This window comes from Lutjanus erythropterus, chromosome 23 (genome assembly GCF_056507025.1).
Source record: "Lutjanus erythropterus isolate fLutEry1 chromosome 23, fLutEry1.hap2, whole genome shotgun sequence".
In the NCBI taxonomy this organism is placed as follows: Eukaryota; Metazoa; Chordata; class Actinopteri; order Lutjaniformes; family Lutjanidae; genus Lutjanus; species Lutjanus erythropterus.
Genome location: NC_139339.1, coordinates 4,692,788 through 4,716,505, shown reverse-complemented (window position 1 = coordinate 4,716,505; position 23,718 = coordinate 4,692,788). Strand labels below are relative to the sequence as shown.

Genomic DNA, 23,718 nt, shown 5'->3' with positions numbered 1-23,718 from the left:
TCTTTCTTTTTCTTTTCTTTTTTTTTTCTTTTGTGTTTGGACAATTTTCTTGCCATTTAAATCTTTGCACCAAATCCCAGGTTGTCCTTTTCTGAAGGGGTCTGTGGACTGGGGCGTAATCAGGGGGATTAAGGGGGTTCTGGGTTTGGAAGAATTATTGTAAAAACTGAAAATGCCTTGTGCGCTATATTTCTTTTCACGTGCTGCTGCATTTTTTTTTCATAAAGTGTTAAAAAATATATATATCAAAACTGAAAGTCAAAATAAAAGCTCTCTACATTTGCTGTTCTCAACTAGTGGCAAACTGGTTTTGGTCGTTCACAAAGCTACTTACTTTTATACCGAAATGTGCTCAAGAATAAATTAAATTAAATACATTATTCGATGAACGGTTACATTTGAATATCACCGCACCAATCACAACACATCATCTTGTGTTTTGCCACTGTGAGCGAGCTGATGCTGCCGTGGATGACACAAAACGAAGCGGTTTTTGAACCAAAAAAAAAGACAACCCTGTGTTAGTAAAAGCTTCAAAGTATGTGCCAGAAAATGTGCCACAGGATATATTTAATTTGGATTCATAAAAGCATCTTTTTTAGTGGGGAAGGCTGAGAACCCGTCTCCCGTGACTCACCGACTTCGTCTATTTCTTCTCCTCTTGGGGGGAATGTTTTGCTCTAACTTCTGTAAACTATACGACGATCAGAGATACCATCCAAAAAAGCAGGTTTTGTAAACATATAAGTCTTCCAAGCGTGTGAGAGCTTACTGGGTTAATTTGAACGTCTTATGCACTTTGCATGGTGCTCACATTAGCAGGGTTGAGGGTATTCAGGCGTCCCCCCGCCCCCCCCGGATGACACACACTAAAACTGGATGCACTCACGGTACTGTAGGGTAAGATGCTGCACTGGATTAAAGCCCATACCGAATGCATGTTGTGTCATTTCCACAGCTTTGTGAGACTACAGATAGATTCAGCAGTGTATTACTGCGTGCTGAATGTATGTTTTGAGTATTTGTGGCGAGTTTGGACCGACGTCATGCACAGGTGTACTGTCCACACTGCAGTCACTCAAAATCACATCACAACATCCTTCGATGTACAGCCCAAAACACAACAAGCGAGTGGCTACAACACCTACACCTCCCGTCTTTCTGTCAACGCCAGTCTCTACATGCTATCAAACCTCTCGGTTTCCCTTCTTCTTCTTCTTCTTCTTCTTCTTCTTCACTTTTTCTTTTCTTTCCTCTTTCCTTCCAGCTAAATGGTAGATAGATAAAGATGGATAAGCTTCTATTTTTTCTATCCACGACTCACAGTGTCTTCACTGAGCAACAGGACGACTGCTCGGTTAGTAAGACTCGTCAACAGTCTTCCGTGGTCTACAGCTCGTTGGTCAGCTCGTCTGCGAATTCGGCCATGATGTCATGCACCCAGATGTCCCTTTCTTCCTGTGAGGTGTCGACCAGGAAGACCGTCAGCTTCCTGTCCCAGGGGTTCGCGGCTTCCTGCACGGCCTCCAGCTGGGCCACGAGCGGTTTCTTCTCCACGTGGTTCCTGAAAACGATGGAGGCTTCCTCTGACCACTGCCTCGGCTTCAGCCCTGGGAGGAACACGTGCAAAGGTTAAGCTCACTTTGTTGATAATACAATGTCTGCATTTAATGCTGGTGAGGACTTTGCTTCCTGATGGTCGGAACCATTCAGATGAATTCATAATGTGCTTCACTTTGTGTTTCAGTGAGCAAATTAAAAGAACTCACCCCCTGTGACTTCATGCTCTAAATTAATAGAGGGCTACACATCACCTGAGTAACCGCTACCTGATGCTAACTATTGCTAACCGCTGCTAACTGCTGTAACTTCATTTGACTGATTTTTATTCATCAGGCGGTCCGCTCTACTCACCGGCCAGCTGAGCAGTGATTCCCTGGAACGGCAGCTGTCTGAACTCTTTGATCAGAGGTCTGAGCTGGGTGCAGCTGATCAGCTCGTGTTTACCGTAGTCCAGCTCGTACACAGACACCAGGCCGTTGGTCAGAACTCCCTTCACCAACACACGATGCCAGCTGAGAGAAGAGAGAGAGGAGGAAGACGTGAAAGTCACAGTGGATACTGTTATTGTAGGCCAAGCGCATTATTGAATGTCCACTACAGGCGGAAACAAAGCAGGAAGCATCACAAATACTCAGCAGAAATCTGCTCTGTTTATTTTATCGCTTTGAGCTACAGCTGTCAATGTTTTCATGAAAACAAAACGGAATTAAATCGTCGCTTAACTCACTTGTTCTCCACTTTAGCGGCGTATATCTGATTCTTCTCTACGTTGAGTGGCTTCTGCTCAGTTTTATTGTAGTAGAGAATCATCTCTCCCATCAGCACCACCAGTTTGTACATATCTCTCCAGGGCTGCAGCACAAAGTGGCCAGGATGGCACGCCACCGACACGTAGACGTCCAAGTTGTTTCCTGAGGAGTAAAACAACAGTGAGCGCACGATTTTCCAGGCTGCGCTAAAACACGGTTGATTCTCTTTAATTACTAAGATCTTCATTACCTGCTGGGGGCAGCTCTAGTAACGGCGGCAGCTGGAGAGGGGATGAGGGGGACGACGGCGTCTCTGGTGGGCTGGTGGGGCTCGTGTTGCCTCCACTGCCTCCTTTGGGTCCTGACAGAGCCCTCCTGAGGTGAGGCTTGGCTGGGACAGAAGTTGATGTTGGACTTCCATTAGTGGAGTTACTGGTGCTAGAAGTCTTGGAGGACAAAGTGGGCGTGGAGATCTTGGCAGGGCTGTGGGATTAAATGAACAGACAAGACATTAAGCATAAAAAGTCGGACGTAACTTTTAGCTGGACAGTAAGGAGGTGATTATCGGGGCAGCGGGGACCTGTGGCTCGTCAGGAAAACATCCGGGCGCTGTTTGAACAGGTCGGACTGGGCCATCTGATGGTTCAGGCTGCGGGTCGGGTCGTGGAAGTTCTTGTCGGTGAAAAGGTGGACGTAGACGCAGCGCTTGGTGTCATCTACCTTGGCAACCTTGGGGAGGGGATGTCAAGGTGAGTGTGGAGGTAATTGGAGAAGAAAAACAGAAAATGCAACAAAGAGGAAGAGAAAAAATACTAGTAGTAGTCAGTAGACCAAAAAAACAACTGGTTAGTGGAAAAACTAAGGCCAGATTGATCATCATCATTGCCATCATCTCATGAAGGTCATATGTTTAGATGTTAAAAAAGGACGGGCAGCGGTTTACCTTCATGCTGCAGTCTGTGGTGTTGAGCACTTTCTCTCGAAGCCACTGGACAGCATCCGGAGTCCAGGATCCAACGCTGACAGCCAGGTCTGCTAGACAGCACTTCACAGCCTAAACACGGGACGCTGGTTGTCATTTTCTCAGATATGACTGTGTGAGGAAGCTCCCCTCACTACAACGGTATGTACAAGAAAAGATCCTACGAACACATCATCGTGCGCAACACGGACACAGAAGCTGACCTGTGGCGGGATGGCCATGAGGTCACGGAGGAACGGCGGCGGGATCTCTCTGAGTTCAAACACCTCTACAGAAGCCTGCACCCCCACATCGATGAACAGGATGTCCAGCACTCTGCTGCCGTGAAGGTTGGTGATCTAAAGATGGAAACAAGGACAGAGAAACCTCTTATTCTTTAGATAGATGACTACAGCTGTGAAAAAATAAATGCAGCTTTTCTGGGGCGTATGGAGGTATTTATGATGGTTGATAGACGCTCTTTCAGTTTCTCACTGCCGTACCTGTTTGCTCTGTTTGATCTTTGCTCTCATGGTAACTACACCTGGCTCTATTGTGCAATTGTGATTTTATTCCTTCTGCCAGGCCAACATGAATCATCTGTGGATTTGATTAATAATTCACAGTCTTTGCTGCAGGGAAGCGTGCCATCTCACCTCGACGCGGGACCATTTGCCTTTGTAGCGAGCCAGACATCCTTTCCCGCAGAAGGGTCTGGATACCAGGAACTCCGATGTAACCTGGAATAGAAAACACGATTCGCAGAGAAGCTGTTAACATCACGCCGTTGTTAAATCTGGTGATGTGTAACGGCTGCTTTATGACTGCAGTAAAACGATACTGTTAAAGCTCACACAAACATTTCACAGGTCCACCCAGTCTGCTGCAAAGACGAGATTAAAACTTTAGATCTGTGGTTACTTGAAATGGAAACAGGTTGTTGATGTTTACAGAAATCATTACAACAGTTGATTTATGGCACTAAAGTTACTGACACCAGCAGAGGGAGTTACTTTAACAGATAAACAATACATTGTGCTGGTCTCAACTAAACTTTATTAAATTGTGAAAGTTTTACTCTGAACTTCCTTCTGACCAGAAAACCAGACCATCTGGTCTATTACAGGTTATAGAATCTTTCGTATGAGGTGTGACGAAAATGAAGCATAAAAATAATATAACTCATCCATAGTGACTGATTCAAGCTTGCACTGAGTCTTTGGCCTTAATAAAAATACACCACCAGACTGTGTTTAGTTAAACACTGATGCAAAGTGTCACTGAGCTGCAACTATGAGCTTTGAAGGACAACAGTGGCACACCTAGAAAAAGCACCGGCTCCACTGCGCTGCTAACCGATTAAGTGGCTCGGCAATGTCTTAACTCCAGATTATCAGTCTAATCTCAATCTGTCCACGACTCCGACTGAGCGAAGCAACGCGGCACAAATGCATTCACAAAAGTCCTACTCTACTCTGTTTACTCCCTGTGTGAATATGGTGCCCAGCTAAACATGCTGGACTGAACACATACACCTAACAGACATTTGCACAAGGCACAGGATAGGTATACGTTTTTCTCTTATAATTTCCAGTCGGGATTATGCAACATATTCTTGTATACCCTATAGCATGTATCTTCCATTTAGAAAAGTAATTAATTATTAATAAATACATATGCAGACATATTCTAACACAAATGTTGCACCTGCTAAATTATCTTATTATCTTACCATCACAATTTAGCTCATAACTACAGGTAATCAGGCTGAAACTGAAATAAAAATACAGGAAAGACAAAATGTATTTTAAAAATTGCCTCTCAGTGGTCTGATATTTATGTATTTTTGATTTTTTTTTTACTTTATTGATGCGGTGATTTGTAGATATTTTTGGTCAACAAGCTATATGAGGCATTTGTATCAAAAATGAGACAAAAACTCAATGTTTTACGGGCTTCAAAAAGGTGCTGAGACATGAAATGCAGCATGTGTGTTAACCTGTGAGTGGAAGTACGTCTCTATATTCTCCAGTATCTCATTCAGCTTGGCGAGGCCTCTGGAGGGCAGCTGGCAGTAGATGGTCCCGTCTGAGCAGACGCTGCTGACCGTCACGTTCATGTAAGCGCTGTTCACCTGAGGACAGACAGTGAGGGGGGTTAAGTGCGCTGTACACAAACGCACGCTGACATGCGCAAACTCTCCCGTACCTGTAGTGGGCTGGCTAGTGTCTTGTCTTGCAGGGCTTTCATGCAGGCAGCGTTGATGTTGACGTCATCATCCTGCGACGTGTCGTACAGGACGACGAGAGGGGTCTGCCCCCTCTGCAGGATCTCAGCCAGCAGGATCTTTCCACTTGCCATGGTTTCAAATTTCTTCAGCACGGCAGGCTCCTGACAGAACGGCTGCAGGCCTGGATACAAATAAACACACGCATATATAGTATGTCAGGCATTAATTTTAATTAGAGAGCAGGGAGGAAGGACAAAGAGAGAAACCCTTTCTTCTCCTGTTCCTTACTATTCAAACAGGACGGGATTACAGGACTTTTTTTTGAGTCCTGATGATGTATTGACTCAGTTCAGACTCACCTGCCAGTTTGCACTTGGTCGCCTGGAAAGGCAGTTGGAAAAACTTCTCGTGCAGCTCAAACACTTTGGTTTTGCTGATCACCTCAGAGAAGCCATGATCCACATAGTACACCTAAAGAGCCAGAGGCAAAGACGAAGTTAACTAATGTGACGGCAAAGTTAAGTGGTGAAAATATTCTAAATATAACCGCCATCTACTGTAGCTGACTGTCCCTTCTGATCTGTCCTTTTAACCAAATCATCCTCCTCTGGAAAGGTTTCTACACTTGTTTTTATTTGCTTGTCTTGGATCCATCACTTGGCCTTCCATGATGGGCGTCCGTGGACTTCTCTCACCTTGACCTTGTCGGCCATGACCTCGCAGACTTGCGCCCTCAGAATCTCCTCCTCCTCCTCGGCCCTGACTGCGACGAGCTGGCCGGAGGCTGGAGACGACAGAGGAGATGGACTGCTTTGGTCCAGGCCGTAAAACTCCCTCATTTCATCCTCCATGGCCTCCTGGGCCTGGGAGTAACCCTCACCAATGTACCTGAGAGAGGAGGAGGGTAGGAGGAAACAACGTGGTGAGAGATTTGCGAACTGTTGAGTCTTACAGCACACTCACACGTACACTCCTCTCCTACCTGAGTATCACTCCGTTGGTGTTGGTGGCCTCCACCACCAGCACAGAGGGGTACTCCTCTTTGGGGATCTGCAGCGAAGGCACCGCGTGGTTACTGAGCCTCCTCCCCAGCTCCTGCCTCACCCTCAGCTCCTCCTCACTGACCGAGGAGTTCCTCCTGTTACAGTTCTCGTCCTCTCCTCCTCCTCCAGTGCTGCTCCGTCTGTACAGGATGGCCCTCTTGGGGTTGTCAGGCATCGGGAAGTCGATGGTGCAGAAGTCGGAGAGGAGGTGGAGGTTCTCCAGGACATGTCCAGGCAGTTTGATCTTTTAAATACACAAAATAAAATATAAACACAGTATATAAATGCTAAATATTTAATATTATAGCGTTTCAAAGGGTCACTGACTTTGTAGGTGTCTTGGAAGAGTTTGGGGAGCGCGTGCGCCCACAGGCCGTTCGAGTACTTCAGCAGCAGCTCCTCCAGTTTCTGCTTCAGGTCGGGGCTGAGGGAGGCGGGGGAGGAGGGGGGGCTCGGGGACGAGGAGGACGACGGCGGAGACTGAGGAGAACGGGAACCGGAGCGAGTCAGACGGGCGCCGGGGGGTCTCTGCTGGGCGGGGGAACGCGAGGGTTTTTCCGTGGGGGTGTTTGAAGTCAGCGCAGAGGCAGAGGTGGAGTTCGGGGAGGATGTGGCGGTCTGTTCCTTGGCGGGGTAGAGGAGCAGCTCTGATGGGCTGCTGCTGCAGGTTTTCTCTACCTAGAAGAATGAAGGCGAATAAAGAGTCTTTGGGGTTTGGACTGTTAGTCTGCATAAATGAAGCAACTTGACTTTGACATGTAGATGATAAACTACTGTGATACTTCTGATTACTTGTATGTTTGTGTTTCTAGGTGCCTGCACACTGGATGTAAAATAAATTAAGTATATTCAAATATTTTTCTTGGCTTTTGAAATGCACATAAAATAATGTCACTCTTATTTGCAGAGATAACCGATCAATTTGATCATAGCCCTATACTTCAGTCTGTCTAGGATGGGATTCCAAGTCAAAGCAGTCCAATAAAATGGCTGCCAAACCCTCTAAAATCCCCGGTATTTGTATCCCCTGCTTGAGCATTAGTGGTAAGTTTCTCAAGCTTTAAATGCGCCATCACATCTCCAACCCAGAACATGTGTGTAGGAGGGGTAGCTGATCTGCAATCAAATTAATTTAGCGTAAATAAGAGTCGAAGAAGAAAAAAAGATTTTATATACAGTGCAGATGTGCGTCCAGGTCTCCAGGTCTTTGATGGCCTCGGTGGGCAGGTCATGTTTGTACAGCTCTCTGTAGATCTGAGGCAGCTTCGACACCCAGAAGCCGTTACTGTACTTCTCCAGGATCTCCCTGATGCGACCCTGGACCTGCTGAGGGTTGTAGGGCTTCCCTTTCCCCGAGCCAGGGCTGTCGTTCAGATTCAAGGGTGCTGGAGTGTTTGGTGGAAAAAAAAACACAAAGAGGAAAAGAGAGATTACGCGCACACACAGCCGGGCAATTTCACCGCCTCTACGGCTTTGAACTTCTCATCGCTGGAACTTGTGGACTGTATGGCATTTTTTTCTCCACAACTAAGACGCTTCATAACAGTACAATTAATATTTTCTAAACACATTAATATTATTGCCTCCCTGGTCAGTGATGCCTCTTTACATGAAGGAAGCACAGGCTCTTTAACCAGTCAGTGCTCTTTTAACAGACTCTTCTGTCTGTAGGGAGCTGAAATAAACATGTCTGACAGGACTGGAGCCGGTGTCCCTCAAAGCTATGCAGTTTATTACATTCCAGCGCTCTTCCCTCAGGCCATACGGACCATAGCCCTTCTTCAAACAGGCAGCATGGCAACAAACAGATATTTAGTCGAAGCAAAGACTTGTAGGAGAAGAGGTGAAGAGGAGAGGGAGGCTAACACAGACATCACTTCAAAGCTTTTAAAGCACAGCTCATGTTGGCAGGAACTTCAGGGGACCGACTGATGATGAGGCCGCCGTTCACTTCCTTCGCACATCACAAAACAACGATGTGCATAAGAGACGGACAGATGTGATTTGATACTTCAGCACAAGAGTCTGAAATGTAAACGTCTTAGAGCAGCTGGCTGGCGTTTGAGTTGTGGGGAAGCGGTACAGGTCTTGGTGACATCTTTGTTCATTTAGAGGACAAAAAAAACTACACAAATATATTTTTAGCGTCATAGGGAGCAGCCTGCCCTACTTACAACCAGTCTGCTGGGAGTTTCTGGAAAGGTGAGCATGCACCTCCTTCTGAAACCGTGACGGGAGGGTCATCCTCTTGTCTGACCTGGACACAAGAGAACAGAATAAGGAGGAGGATTATTTTTCTGAAAATTTAGAAGAACATCCTCTATGCATGATCTCTGTGCGCAGTTTGAAAACAAATCACAAAATCCTGACTTCAGTTTTAAGGCTTGATTAGGTCTGGTTCTGTGCTGCATGTCTAATCTCTCATTAGGCTGAGCACATTTTATCTATCTAGAAAACAGGCCTCATCAAGTCTAACAAGATAACCTGCTTAAATTCAGTGAAAAACAAAGTCTTTTTTTATTTGTCCGCAGTACCACAGCTCATTAATCATACTGTATCGTTCCCCGTTGGTCTAGAACAATGGGTCATGAGATACAGCACACTGGATACTGCATTGCACTGTGTGTAGCATATCAGATGTTTCTCATCAGTCCTAATCAGCGACAAACTGAGAAAGCACGCAAAGATCTCGAGCCCGTTTGAAACGTACATCACTTTCTTCACACATAGCTGAACTGATTTTCTGTAATCTTATCTTGTGGATCGATCTCAGTGATACAGTAACAGCTTTGTTTCACATTTCTCTTGATTCAGGCCGTCTGTCCTCTTTTTGTTTCTCTCTTCAGTCACAGCTCCTGGCTCACCCTGGCACACAGCTAATAATGGAAGCAATCAATAAAGAGAGCATTTACTTTGTGATTTTAAATGGCGGTGAGAGGGTTTAAAAGACTTTACTACCCATTCATAGATCTGTGCACTGCACTGACCTAAATATTTTCTTTTCTTTATAATGTAGACCAGCAACTCCAGAGTTCTGTGAGGTTAAATTACTGATTTTGTCGGTGTAGTTTGGTCGGTTTGGAGAGAGCGATATTTACTTGTATAACGGCAGCTGAATTTTTAGGTGTGCCTTTTTTTACGTAAATACAACTCCACCTCAAACACCTGAACTATCCCTTAAAGGCCAATTCCACTAAGAGACGTTCAGGAAGAAGAAGTCTGTAAAGTGCTAAATGTTGTGTTTATTATTTTCTCATGAAACACAACTAAGTTATGAACACGTGGTGCAGAGGCAAAGACCAGTGTAGACCCAGCAAGGATATCGTCATCCATCGTGATGTTTCACTGTGGACATTAGGGATGAGTGTGATCAGTCGGCTACATGATTAAATGTTGCCACCCTGGCTAGTTAGCTAGGGTGGCTAGATTCATTCATGCAGAATGCCAGTTAATTGTTGCCGCTGAGGGGTTATGCAGCTGCCCACCACTGGTCAGAGCTGCGGCCCCATCAGATGGCTGTAAGCGTGTTTGCCCTGATGGCCCAGCCAACCCCGGATGTTTTAATCAGCAAAGTCGGACAGACGACAGCTCATAAAACCAGCGCGGTTTACCAGTATTTCAATCTAAAAAAAAAAATGGAAATAATGTTGAACGCAGACTGTGACAGAATTAACTGGCATATAATAATTCGATTGGAGCAACATGTGACCACATTCAGCACAGACACGGACGTTAACCTGCAAGCAGAGCTGCTGCTGCTGCTAGCACTGCTAACGTTAGCCACGCTGTGCGTCAGGCAGGCAGCCAACGTCAGCTCCGGGTCGTTTACCCGCCGACACTGTGAACCTCTTCGGTCTGAAAAGTTGAAGTATTCAGTGAGTTGCTGTCATGTTTTGTAGGTGTATTGCACAGCACAAAGTGGCATTTAAAGTACAATTTGGCGATTTTGGACTGTGATTGAGTGTTTTCTTACTGTTAGACTGGTCGACTAGTCTAAATTAAATTTTGCATTCAGGCAAATTAGTCGCCAGGAACATCATCATATGCCAATCCGGTTAACATCGCCCAACGCAAAATTGTGTGATACAATCCAAACCCCTAAAAGAGCCTCTGACTGTATGAACCCTGTGGTGACATTGTAGGTATAATTAAAACACGTATCAAACACTGTATGTAAGTTTTTAAACTGTACTTCTATGTTGGCTCTGTGATTTTGTTTGCTGAATTTACTACTTGCACTGCCAGGCATCCCATAGTGCATCTGCACACACACACACACACACACACACACACACACAAATGATGACTGTACTATCCAATGGAAGATCTAGAGGGATACAGAGAGATGTGCTGATTCACTCTGTGTCGGTTTAGAAGCGTTAATCTACCAGAGAATAGAGCGGGGATTAGGAAGGGCTCGTGTCCCCTGCCAACGCACCGGGCTTCCCACCCTGCCGCCCCCATTGTGCTGCGGAGGGCCAGCGGCACACTGGACACCCATGGAGACACTGACAGAGGACTGATGTCAGTTGTTTTCACAGTGGACGGACGAGCAGAGCCGCGGATGGATGGAAGTGGGAGGACCGGTCAATGAGCTGAATTAATCTTGATAGATAACATCTCGCAAATGCTTCTAGATGGCTTCTTCAATAACAATGAATCAGGTTTATAACTCAGTCAGGGTCATGGTGAATGACGGTAGGACTCTGCAGCCAGAGTCTATTGGTATAAGTGTTGAGAAAAAGACAAACAGATTTGGGCCAATTACCAGCAAAGGGGGATCTCCAAACTAATTCACAGAAAGTTTAAAGGAGCAGTATGTAAGACCCTAGTGTTCAAAAATGAGTACTGCGGTCCATGTACAACAACAGGTTGCACAAGACAAGCACAACATTATACTTTACAACGACGAGCGAAGACGAGTACTCCTCTGGAAGTTCATCAGCTGTTTACAACTGTCGATGTAAACTTTGGCCCGTTATCCTGAAAATACACACACTGGAGTTGGAGCTCAGTGACTGTCTGCCTGCCAAACTCCATTAGCATGTTGCTCAGTTTAACTGTAATAAACATCTACTCCCGCTAAAAGATTATTAATGATTTCTTATGACTCATAAACACAAACTGACTCCTTTGGCGAACATTCGGCATTAATTTTGACATTAATTTTAACAGAAGTTTTTAGTTTTTAATGGAAATTTCAAAGCAGATCATACGAGCTGTTTCATTGTTGTCAGAGAAGGTAGTATTTCAACTTAGCATGTTATCTCAATCTCTAAAGACATATCATGGTCATTTTAGGATTTAGTATGGTACATATAATAAATAGCTCCCCTTTAAAAACGATGAAAAGAGGAAGAGATTGTAGCGATGGGAGGAAAGAGACAGACAGTGTGAGAGAACCAGAATAATCTAGAGAGCACATCATCAGCCCAGTGCTGAATAAGCAGCAGCAGGGAGGCTGTTTGCACTCAGAACCCAACCAGAGTTCAACCAGGCTCCCATTCACCAGCAGCCTATTCTGATTCAGCTCAGACCACACAGGTGGGAGGAGAGGAGGGGAGGGGGAGGGGGGGTGTGGGGCAGAAAAAGAGACAGAAAGAAAGAACATGTAAGATTAACTCGGATTTTCATTAACTTTTGGCCAGTTTGGACTGCACGGTGGAGAGTGACGAGAACATGCAGGGAAAAGTGTCTGGAGACGAGTGATTCATCACTTCAAATTAAAAAAAGATAACTTTTGGGTTTCTTTGTAATTGTCTTTTTGAAATCCTGCTGCACTGCAGGGCGAATCTAAAAGAAACGAGATCTAGCTTTTCTGAGGTCTGCTGGTCATTTGCACATTCCTCTGCTCTGATTTCAGAAGCAGTGTGGAAGCCCGGTCGGTGACTTCCATGTGTAAGTGCACTTAAAAAAAACCCACAAGCATTTGGAAACCAAGCTTCAGCGTTGCATCGGCTGTCTTTTCGCACCACAGGCCTGAAACAAATCACATTTTGAAAGTAAAATCCATATTTTGTTGCAGATTCTGCAACAGCAAATAATAATGTATTTTGTAATTGAGCCTCTCTGCATTGAACTGCTTACACTTAATTTAGTATAGACACACTACTTAGCTTCTGGAAATGTTTGGTGCATGTTTTATTTATACAGTTTTATTACTCCGTATTTGATCTTATTAATGTTATTGTTTTAACCCTCTCTGTGCTCAGGACCTTTAATTTTATTCTCATTTTATCTTCCTTGTCTGGTTTTATATCCTTTTACAAAGCACTTTGTAAAATTGTTAAGAAAAGTGCTGTATAAATAAAGTTTATTATATTTTTAATTAGCTCTGAGCCATTTCCCTGCACTCACTTCTCTGCAGGTGGGTTCCCTTTCCTGTTGGGCGTGTTCTGATTGGACATCTTGTTCGGATGCGCCCCGGTCTTGCCGTCTGACTGGCCATCCCTCATGTCCCTCGCCTGTCTGAAGTCTCCATGTCCCACGCCTCGGCCGCCGCCTCCTCCTCTGCCACCGCCTCGCCCGCGGTGGTTCGGCTGCCTCAGAGAGGTTTGAGGTTTGGCTACATGGAGAGCAAACAAGGGAAGTGAGACTGTGGAATTAAAAGTACACACACACACACACAGACACACACACAAACACACACACACACCCTGACTCAGCTGAACCTGATGCTGAGACAGGGCAGCGTGTCTGTCTGGAGGGCACAGTGTCATCAATATCTGTAGACACAGTAGATCTGATGAACATCATGGGTCCAATCAGCAAGCTAGTGAGCAGCAAGAGCACAATATCACATTTAAAATGACATAAAAGAAGTTGATATAAGAGGCCTGCACCTACATGCTCGGATTTGTCAGTTTAAACTCCCGATGGGATTGTGTAATAAATGGGTGAGGAGGGTCAAGCTTATCTTCTTGCTTGCACAGAGTTATATGAGAAGATCGACACCACTTGAGCTTGAGCAAGGAGTCGATTAGCTTAGTTTAGCTTAGCATAAAGATTGGAAGCAGGCTGGTGGCCTGCAAGCACCTCTAAAGCTCAGTAATCAACCAACTGTTGTGGAGGAAACCAGCAGTAAGCTTGCAGGTTGCAAACTTTATCCCCCCGTCCAAACTCACGCAAAACGCCAAAGGCCGCATCTAGAGCCAGTGTTTGGTTTATCTGATCTGGACTGCTGCAGAAACACGCAGAGCAACATCGCGGCCTGTGAAGATATAAATGGCCTACTCTAAGTTATGGGAAACACAGTGATTCTTATTTATTGTAACAGTAAATCTCCGCATATCTGACACGCCGGACCTTTAATTAATGAGATTTAGAGGTGCTGGTATGTGAGGCTGAACAACTTATTGAAATTTTACTGGAGCGTTTGTTAAAATAGCATTTTAAATTAAATATCGCTGTGCTGCAGAGATGTCCTTATATCGCAAATCATATCAAAATTGCAATATCAGTCAAAATAACCGCGACCAGATATTTTCTCAAACTCGTTCAGCCTTACTGGTGAGCATGTTTTGAATTTTGGACAGCTGTCACCCACTGTTTCCAGTCTTTATGCTAAATTAAGCTAATCAACACCTGACTGCAGCTGCTCAATAGTTCATGCACAGAGATTAACTCTCAGCAAGAGTAGATTTTCCTAAAACACTGTCAAAATGATTTTAGCATCAGTACTTCAGGAGAAAAGTACACGTAGCGGGTTAAGACATCTCTGAGGACTGTGAGGGAGGTGAAGGTGTGGGATGAATGATCAACACTATTAATCATGTAACTGTGGTGTTTACTTGTTTGTTTTATACCTTTCTTTTCCCTTGTTTTTCCTCTCTTTTCTTTTCTAACACAGGCTTTTGCTTTTTATTTACATCACCCACTGATTTATATAAAAATCTGCCAGAATTGTCTCATATATGAAGCCTTTTGTCCTCCATCTTATTGTGTACCATTGTTAAAACATTTATTTATCTTTATCATTATTTCTCAACTTATTTGATCCTTTTCTTTCATTATACCCCGCCTTTTTTCATTAGATACAAGCTTACTTTACTCACTTTATATACTTAGAAAGGAATTGTTCCATAGGGTTTATGTATTGTTTTGTTTTGTGTTTTTGTAATGTCTTGAAAAATGAGAATAAAACTATACTATCTCAAAAAATCTAAAAATATTATTAAAAAAAAACAACACAGCAACTCTTGAATTAGTTTGGAAAATAAAGTAATACAATATAAGACTGTACTTAGATTACATCAGTCTAAAGTGAGATTTGCCAAATTCACACCGAATATTGATCTGAACTGTGACCGCTGTGGTTGGCTCTGCTCAAAATGAACTGATTGATTTATTTTTTCTGACACACTATGAATATCCATAGCACCTCCTGCCATAGAAGCAAAATTTGGCACGACATCGCCGGATCTGTGTCTCAGCCAATGAAGCAAAATCATAATTTCCTCTGCTACGCTCCTGACTAGGAGACTAATATTGCTTAAATGGAAAGAAAGATCTGATTCAGCTTTTGTGATGCGGTTAGAGACTTTATGTATCGTTTATCCAGCTCTGTTTTTGTCTTGTTTCCTTTTTTCGCTTTCTTTATAATTTTATTTTCGTATTTTTTCATTCTTTTTCTTTTTCCTTAACTATGTGCAGTGCTACTTGTAGGATGGGATTTTGTTAAAATATATCCAACTGTACTTCAAATTGTATTTTGTATAACCTGCAAAACTATTAAAAAAATACTTTGAGCAAGAACGAAACAAAACACAACAATAACACAAGTAGCAGGATTATTCTAACATGATTATAGTAACTGTAATCCATGTCTCTGTCTGTCACTCTATGTTCGATAAAAAGCTCAAAAGTCAGAGTGCGATCATCCTACCACAGCGGCTCCCGGTCCAGCGCCTCATCACGCTGATGTTACATCATTCACAGCATGACATCACATTTCTGCTCGGTGACATCACCAGCGCACCTCGGTGTGCATAACCCTTAGTCATTTCCACTCCCACACTCCCTCTTCTTCTTCCACTTCTTCCTCCCACTGCCTCCTCTTTTATCTCCACTCGTTCCTTTATCTCTCTTTTGCTCAGCAACATCTAGAACTTTCTCCTGCTCTCTCGTCCTCTCTGTTCCTGCTGAAGCTAAATTTCTATTGTGGCAAAACACAAAAGTCATCAATAAGGCCGTTTGGATTTTGAAATCTTACTCTATTTTTTCTGAGAGGCTATGCTTCTTATACCCACTGAGCTACTGGCAGTCAGTCATTTAATAAATCAGCCAATTAATAAATCAATAAAACTTCCAGACATGCTCAGCAGCAGTCACACACACACACGGGCACAAGCTTAAATCCACATGCAAATCTAGGCGACGACAATCACGCACAGTCTCACAGGCACAGCCAGAGCAGACGCCGCATCACCTCACCGGCATGGACTCACAGTCCCTGGTCTGTCTCTGTCTGAATATGAATATCCTGGTGAGGCGGCGGAGGAGAGGAGGAGACGAGGGAGAGAGAGAGGGAGAGATGGAGAGGTCGATTTGTGAATCAGCTGCTCTTCGCCTGCAGCTCAAGTCTCGGCTGCTATAGGCTGCGTCCGCCTCAAATCTCGACACCCCACCCCAGACTCCCCTCCTTCTTCCCTGTCATCTGTCCGCCCCCCTCCTCCCTCCTTCTCATTTTCACCGTCCCTCCGCTTCTCAGACCCCGCTCCCCGTCTCCCTCTCCTCCCTGCGCTACCACCTCCCACCTCCTCCCCTGACTCTCGGGGAATATTCTGCAGCATCGCAGTCTAGCGGAGGTGCGTGTGCTCAAAAGAAATCTGTGTGCACATGTGGCTGGGTTTGTCTGACTGTATTTTTTACTTTTGTGTCCTTATAGGGTGAATAAAGCCAGAAAAAAAAACATGTATGCATATAAACCTGATGCACCTGTCTGCTTAATTGCATATCAGTGCCTGAGAAGGAGCTGCAGGTCTCCACAGAGCAACAGTTAAATCAGGCCGGTCATTCATCCACAAACTGCCGAGCTGCACCACAGAAAGCATCTGTTTACGTTTCATTGTCACAGTACTGCTGCTGGGGCTCTGGACACTTTCTAGTTTTCTCTTTCTGCAGTGCTGCTGCACTGTGGCATCAGCCGGAAAAGGTCCGGAACAATTCAAGAAATTGAGGTGTCGCTATGGATTGACATGCTAAATATATATTTCCAGGCTACAGCTCACTTTTGTTTTGTAAAAATGTGTTAAACTTGGGTCTGATCCATGATCCAGACTTTATTTTTTGTATTCGCCAGCATGCAAACAGGAGGGATTTTATACAGTGATGATTTACAGTGTTATTTGTCCCTTCATGTCAGCAGAGCTGTAGCTACCACTGAGGGCACATGTCTTGGTGTCTTTCAGGAGTGTTAAAGGGGCAGTTCACCCCAAAATCAAAAACTTGTATTCTTCCCGTGTCCCTTTCCAGAAATCATGACCCGGTTACTCAAGATAATAGCAGTTCCTACATGAAACTGCTCACAACAAAGTCTGTGGATTATCTTGAGTAACCGGGTCATCAGTTTTAAAAAGGTTTTGGACATTTAGTCCCGTTTCATGTGGATATCCAGTCAGTGATGACATTAAATGCAGTCAGTTGAAGCGATAAATTCCTCAGTGTGTGCTGCATTGACCAAGAAACCTGAGTTCTCCTGCTCACAGAGGCAGCTATTACTCTGTTGGCCAAAACATGTCATTAGTTGACAAAAGAGGTTCATTTGGCGGCTCTCTCGGCTACCCAGAGGCAGAGACTAGAAGTCCAAGCTGAAGTAGCCTGCAGCTCTTCCCGCATTCCCCTACATTGCTGTGACATCACTGGATGCAGGAAGAACAACAGATTTAGCAGCTTTCTCAGTCTGAGGAATTCATTGTTTCAGTTGACTGCATCTACCCTCAACACTGACTGGACATCCACATTAAAAAGGGGTGAACTTTCCCTTTAACTTAGGAAATAAATTATATAGAGTGCCTTATATATATTTTATAGCCTTACTGAAATATTATTGGTTAAGATATAATTTTTCTTTAATGCACTTACTGTATTTCAGCACTTTGCTAAAATATATGTTTTCTACATTCACAACAATAACAGGACTTATGGGTAATTTTGTGCTTCACCACCTGTACTGAATATCAGTGCTGATATTTATCTAAAGGTTTGTATTTAACCTGAGTTCTCTCTGCTATGTTGTCAAACATGCTCCGGAAAGTGCAGCCAAGTAGTCCGGATGACATTCAAGTCCTTTATAAACTTGTATTGTTCCATTCCAGTGTTTGGATCCACACAATGGTCCAACACACACAAGACACCCAACACCACTTCTTGTTGCAGCGCTGCAGTACTGACCACCGAGCCACAGAGCTGCCAGACTCCAGTCCGTATGTATGTGTACTTTTTAAATAACACGTTTAAATAATCTTAAAGATACACAGAATATAGTAGATGTACATTTTAGGAGCAACTGCAACACCATTTAATCCAGTGGCTACTGTAACTGACTTAAAGCAACCTTGTGACACGGTAAATGTAAGCCAGAAACATTTGTGTAATTGGATAAAGTTAAATGTGTGTTCTCCTGAGGAGGCTGATAAAAGGGACAGTCTGTAAGATTAAAGCTTCAGAAACTGATTTAGCTCGGAATTTAGTTGTTTAGCCTCCTCGAGATCAAAATAGCTGAGTGACTACGCTTTGATGCTGGTGTGGAGTTGGTTACGGGTTTTTAAAATGGCTGTGTGGCCGCGTGAACGCTTGCAAACGCCCCACAACGGTGGTCCAAAGTCTTACCATTGAGGACGAGAGGGGCGGCCGGTTTGACCCTCATCTGGGTGTTGACCAGGTGGGGTCGGCCCGTCTTCTTGGAGCTGCGCTGACGAGCCACCACCTTGGCCACATGGGTCGTCTCATTGGCCCCCGAGGGAAAACACACCGTCTGGAGACAGAGAGGAGCAGACAGACACATATTACTATAGTAAGAGACTCATCAATGTCGAGTTATTACCTCTTATTAACCTCCAAATGAGCATCCCATCCAAATTATGTATAGTGTGATCCATAACAAACATTTTTAACTTGAGCCAAATACCAGAGAACATTAAAAATAGTCTCTTTAATCATGGCTTAAAATGTGAACACACACACTCTCCTTTAAATCAACCCTGCTGCACCAGCCACACACACACACTCACCTCTCCAGAGCGGTTGCGTTCCATGCGGACTAAAGAGGGCATGCTGGCGAGCAGCGCGTCCAGGTGGTTGTGTCCCATCTGTTTGTGTGGTATCTGCTCCCCGGTCAGCTCCTTGTACTCCGACTGCAGACGGGACAAAGACACTCCGCCTTTGTTGGCCTGGAGAACGGCCCGCAGCATCTTCTTCACCAGCTCCACATCAGCCATCTGAGAAGGAAAACGAAAAGAAACTCCATAAATAGGCGAGTAAATGAACAAAAACTCAGGCCAAAATGGATTAGCTGAACGGTGGAAACGAAAATAACTAAAACTAGATATCGAAAATGAACTAAACAAGTCAAGAAATTAATACTGAAGAGAGAAACACTGAAACAGGGCTGCAACTTATGATTATTTTCATTATCCATTAATGTGACGGTTATTTTCACGATAAATCGGTAATCATTTAGTCTATAAAATGTCCAAAAATTGTAAAGAAAAAAAAGGCAACACAAACTGCTTCAAATAGTTTCTTTTGTCCAATTAGGCATCCAGGGTGCCTTAAAATTTTAATTTGACCGCATTCGAAAAGACAAGTTGAGGCAACTTTATTATGATTCTAGTCAAAATAATCTTGATATTAATTCAGTCGTACTTTAGAAAACATGTTCAATGAGCTTAAAATATCAAGTTGAACAAACAACCCCTCAGTCTCACTGACGAACATCGGCAACAAATTTGATTTCCTTTTAAGTTCAACTCATCTTTCAAGTCAAAATAAGTAGAACTCATGTTAATAAGTTCTGAGGTGATCTGAAAATAAACATTGGAAATTTAAAGTTTAATTAACCCGAATAAATAAAGCTTGTATATTTACATAAGTTAATTAGAAAAGATCAGTTGATTTCACCAAATTCCTGTGTGATTTTGTTTTACAGCGCATGACTGAAACGATTAACCGATTATCAAAATAGGTAGCATTTATTTTATTTTCGACTGACTAACTGAAAATTTGACTAATTGTTGCAGCTCTACACTTCAGGAATCAAAACAGGCTCTACTGACAAATGTCACCATCTTAAAGAATATTCAGCAGCTCATATAAACCATGAAAACAAAAAAAGGATAACATAAAAAAAAAGCATGCACGGTAGAACTCAGGAGAACCATCTTGATTTTAGCTTTTTGTAAGTTTTGTTTTCCTTCAACTATTTAATGCAGGAAGTTAAGTCTGAGAGTGACGCTGCTGCTGCTGATGATGATGATGAGGATGATGCAAACACATTAAAATGAGAAATGAAAGGTCCCGCCATGTGCCAGTGGCTGACTGGTTAGGCAGGTTTTCAATTCACTGGTGATCAGATTTCAAAACTGTAAAAGCGAAAGTGTATTTCACTCTGGCTAAAGTAGTAGTCATACACATACAGGTATTTGCTTTTTGATATGCGCATATAGTTATTATCTGTGATCAAAACAAGCATGCATTACATTTATTTTCCTCAGTGGAAAGGAAAGCTGCTATTCAACTGTGCTGCCAAATAAGCAGGGATTTAATTGTGATTTTTCTCTCTTTTTTTAAAAAAGTCTTTAAAGTATCACTGCAGCCCTCTAGAGACATTTCTGTGAAGGGCTTTAGGCTCAAGATGTTAGTGATTTCCCCTCTGCTGTGCAGCCTGTTGCATTCCAACTCCCTGCAGAAAAAAAAAAACCCTCCACACTTTTCAGTTTGTCTGCAGCCAAACCAAAAAAACCACCCTGCAGAGGAATTCACCAAACTCTCCTCACAGATCAACCCTGATGAGCTTTGATCGTGAAAAGTGTTTTTTAAAATAAAAAAAAAGAAAAAGAAAAAGGAGCACATCTCAACATCTCAGCAAATATTCGGCGTGGTAAAGAAAAATCTCTGGACTCATGCGGACGTGGAGACACACCCTCGACAGGCAGCTTCAACTTTACGTAAAGACGTCTGTCCGACAACGCTGCGCTTTTTTCTCAACAACTGGCCGACAAATAATAACCTTCAAAATAATGATCATTTCAGATCTGTGCTCTGCTTAGTGCAAAGGAATGAAACAACGATGCAAAGTATGATAACTATTATTATCATGTTTGTAAAGACACCCTTGCTGCTGAAGAAATTTGATCTACTTTCGAGACTTTTCTCTACTAACCCTGAGTCTTGAATTGAAGAATTTATAAATATATATATGCGGGCTACTCCGCACTGAGAAAGAATGATATTGTGATAAATGAAAATATGTAAAAAAGTGAAATGATCTTGTTACCTTCACTAGTTATAATGAACCTGTTTCAGTGTGAGATGAGATTATAAACCACTTGTTGTTATGTCCACTTTGTGCAGCGCAGTCAGACAACAGACGGGACAGGGAAGCTCTGAATGACGTAACGTGTCACACTTCGCCTCCACACCCTCCATCGGGACCAAACTATCGGGATGAAGTTTTTTTTTCCTTTCCTGTGCAAAACTCCTCCTTAAAAAGCTCCGACAGACCGAGTAACGCCGACAGAAAGTATCAGAGCCGGTGTGCACTTCGCTCAGGCAAAATACTGCGTGTTACATCGAGTTAAATCCTCCTGCCATCTCCGCGGCTGCGGCGCGTCAAGCTAGCTAGGGAACGCCGTCTACATACCGGAAGCGCATAAATGTTAACTTCAAAATAAAAGTAGATCCAGGTTCTTCACTTAAAAGTGCCATTGCCACACTGTGCAAATACTCCACTACAAGTAAAAGTCCTGCGCTGAAAAACTTACTAAAGTAAATGTGTGTGAGTATTATCAGCTAGATGCACTCAAAACTAAAAGTAAAATGGTCCCTGTCAGTGTTTGTATGATGGTTTTGGATTAATATCCCTGCTCCTTTAACTTGCATTTTACTGTTGTACATATTTAAAGTTGAGTTAATTTTGACTATGTTCTAACTGAACACATTTTGAAAAATAGCTGATGGCACCTGTGATATTAGAGGGAATGAAAATTTTTACATGATTACCATTCTCATTGCAAATAAAATGATTATGGTGTGATTTTGCAGGGATTCTGTCCCAAATTAAGATGTTTTCTTAATTCTTAATATGATGTGTAGGCCAGGACATCTCTGCAGCATGGCAATATACACATTGTGCCTTTAACAAATTTTGCAAAATTGCGATTAATTGTTGAGCCCTACTTTATATGCTGTTGTGTAGTTTGATCTACAGCGATGCATCATTTTATCATTTTCTTTTAGATCACCATATGTTTGCAGCTTCACTGTCCTTTGAGCCCCATGTATCTCTAAAAAGTGATTTTCCAGCTACTCCATGATGGTTTTCATACAGTTTATCTGGCTTAAAAGAGTCAGAAAATTTCAACCTATAAAGAAACACTTCATCATTGAGTTTTTTTCAGCATATTTAAAATCGCCAAATTTGTAGATACATGGCCTTCACTGGACAGGAAGAGTTTGAAAAACTCTAATTAGAAAAGTAACTGAAGTTGACAGAGTTAAAGTACAATATCTGCCTCTGAGATGCAGTGGAGTAGAAGTATAGAGTTGCATAAAATTGAAACACACATTAAGTGCAATTACCTTAAATTTGTACCCAAGCAGAGAAGCCGATTAATTGTCGTAGTTACACTCTACCACTGGTACTAAGCACAATTTCTTATTCTGAAAGTCGCTACCGGAAGTAAACTTTGCGCACTAGCTAGCTTGAACGCGTTCGTGCCATCCTAGCCGGGAGTACAGAAAGAAGCAAATAAACACCCGGCAAATAAACTTTATCGGGAGTGAGTGTCAGAAAAGTTCACGTAAGTCATAATGAAAGCTACAAAAAATCTTTCTACCTTGCTCTAAACGGACAGGGGTGGTGAGGTGAGGACCTGGTCCAGTCGCTGTCACTGCTGTCACCGCCACGGGGCTGAGCTGCGGCCGGAGCTCTGTGTGTCCCCGGAGTGTCTGCCAGCCGGTCAGGCGCTGCCTCTCCTCCGACACCTGATTGGTCGGCGGGCTGCGTGTGGGCCCTCCGGCTAATTACACGTCAATATGCATCCAGAGGCCGCGGGACAAGCCACAGGAGAGGACACATCTCCTGTCCTGTCCAACCACAACTCATCAGAAATGTCCACACAGATTTTCAGGCCTTACAAAAACACATGGAAACTTTATATTCACTTGACACAAGCACTTTGGCTACCCTATTTTTTTTTTTCTTGACTGAAAAAGTTTTGATTTTGAGTTCACTTTAAAAACAATGTATAAAGCTAATATAACCTAATTACATTGTACACTTTTCATATCTCAGTTAATTATTTTGATAAACGTTATTACGTTAATTTTCATATAAAGACCTCGGATGGTTCCAGCTTCACAAAAGTGAAGATTTTCTGCTTTTCTTTTAAATTATTTTTATGATTTTAATGCATTTTTTTTTTTTTTTAATTTGAGGTTTGGACTGTTGGTTGGACAAAACAAACCCTTATGAAGGTGTCACTATGGCATTTGTCACTATTTTCAGATTTTTTTTTTATAAATCAAATAATGAGTCGATTAGTGGAAAAAATCCACGAATCCACAATGATAAACAAAATTATCTGCAGTCTTGTACAAAAATTGTTCAAAATTAAGAGTAAAATCTTGTTTTTACATTAATGCATGAATCATTATAATCTAATTTTATAAAAACTGTCAGAGAACGATCCAAACTCATGATCCAATTTCCAGCTTTTTCTGGAGTCTTTATTAAAACATGAAATTTGCTTGGTGGTTTTGGAGCAGTCCTGTCCAAAGTTCAGACCGAAGTTACATCCTTTGCACATGAGAAGAAAATGAGTTGTGGGCGAAAGCACTGGAAATCTAATACATGGACATTTTAATGTTTATTTTGTCAAACTTTGGTCTCTGAAGTCAAGTCAGAGCTTTCAAGCTCATTTTTTTTTCAAGGGTTTAACCTAATTAATCCCA

The 23,718-nt window shown here is 43.0% G+C and overlaps 1 protein-coding gene across 2 annotated transcripts; it reads right to left on the bottom strand.

Annotated features, from left to right (window-relative positions):
- Window positions 1–608: 608 nt before the first annotated feature.
- Window positions 609–23,560, bottom strand: tdrd7b (tudor domain containing 7 b). Of its 2 annotated transcripts, none has more exons than XM_084711750.1 (20): window positions 22,602–23,560; window positions 18,777–18,983; window positions 18,376–18,520; window positions 12,904–13,111; window positions 8,721–8,803; window positions 7,723–7,931; window positions 6,874–7,224; window positions 6,486–6,790; window positions 6,199–6,391; window positions 5,863–5,974; window positions 5,482–5,684; window positions 5,273–5,407; window positions 3,930–4,013; window positions 3,498–3,632; window positions 3,256–3,366; window positions 2,893–3,041; window positions 2,563–2,795; window positions 2,291–2,474; window positions 1,915–2,075; window positions 609–1,610 (listed from the first exon to the last, which is right to left on the bottom strand). In XM_084711750.1, exons 2-20 carry the CDS (start codon window positions 18,981–18,983, stop codon window positions 1,390–1,392), a joined length of 3,429 nt encoding a protein of 1,142 aa, XP_084567876.1. In that variant the 5' UTR covers window positions 22,602–23,560; the 3' UTR covers window positions 609–1,389. The 2 variants fall into 2 exon arrangements, with proteins under 2 accessions (XP_084567876.1, XP_084567878.1); XM_084711752.1 differs by lacking the exon at window positions 22,602–23,560 and adding an exon at window positions 21,041–21,345.
- Between the last annotated feature and the right edge of the window lie 158 nt (window positions 23,561–23,718).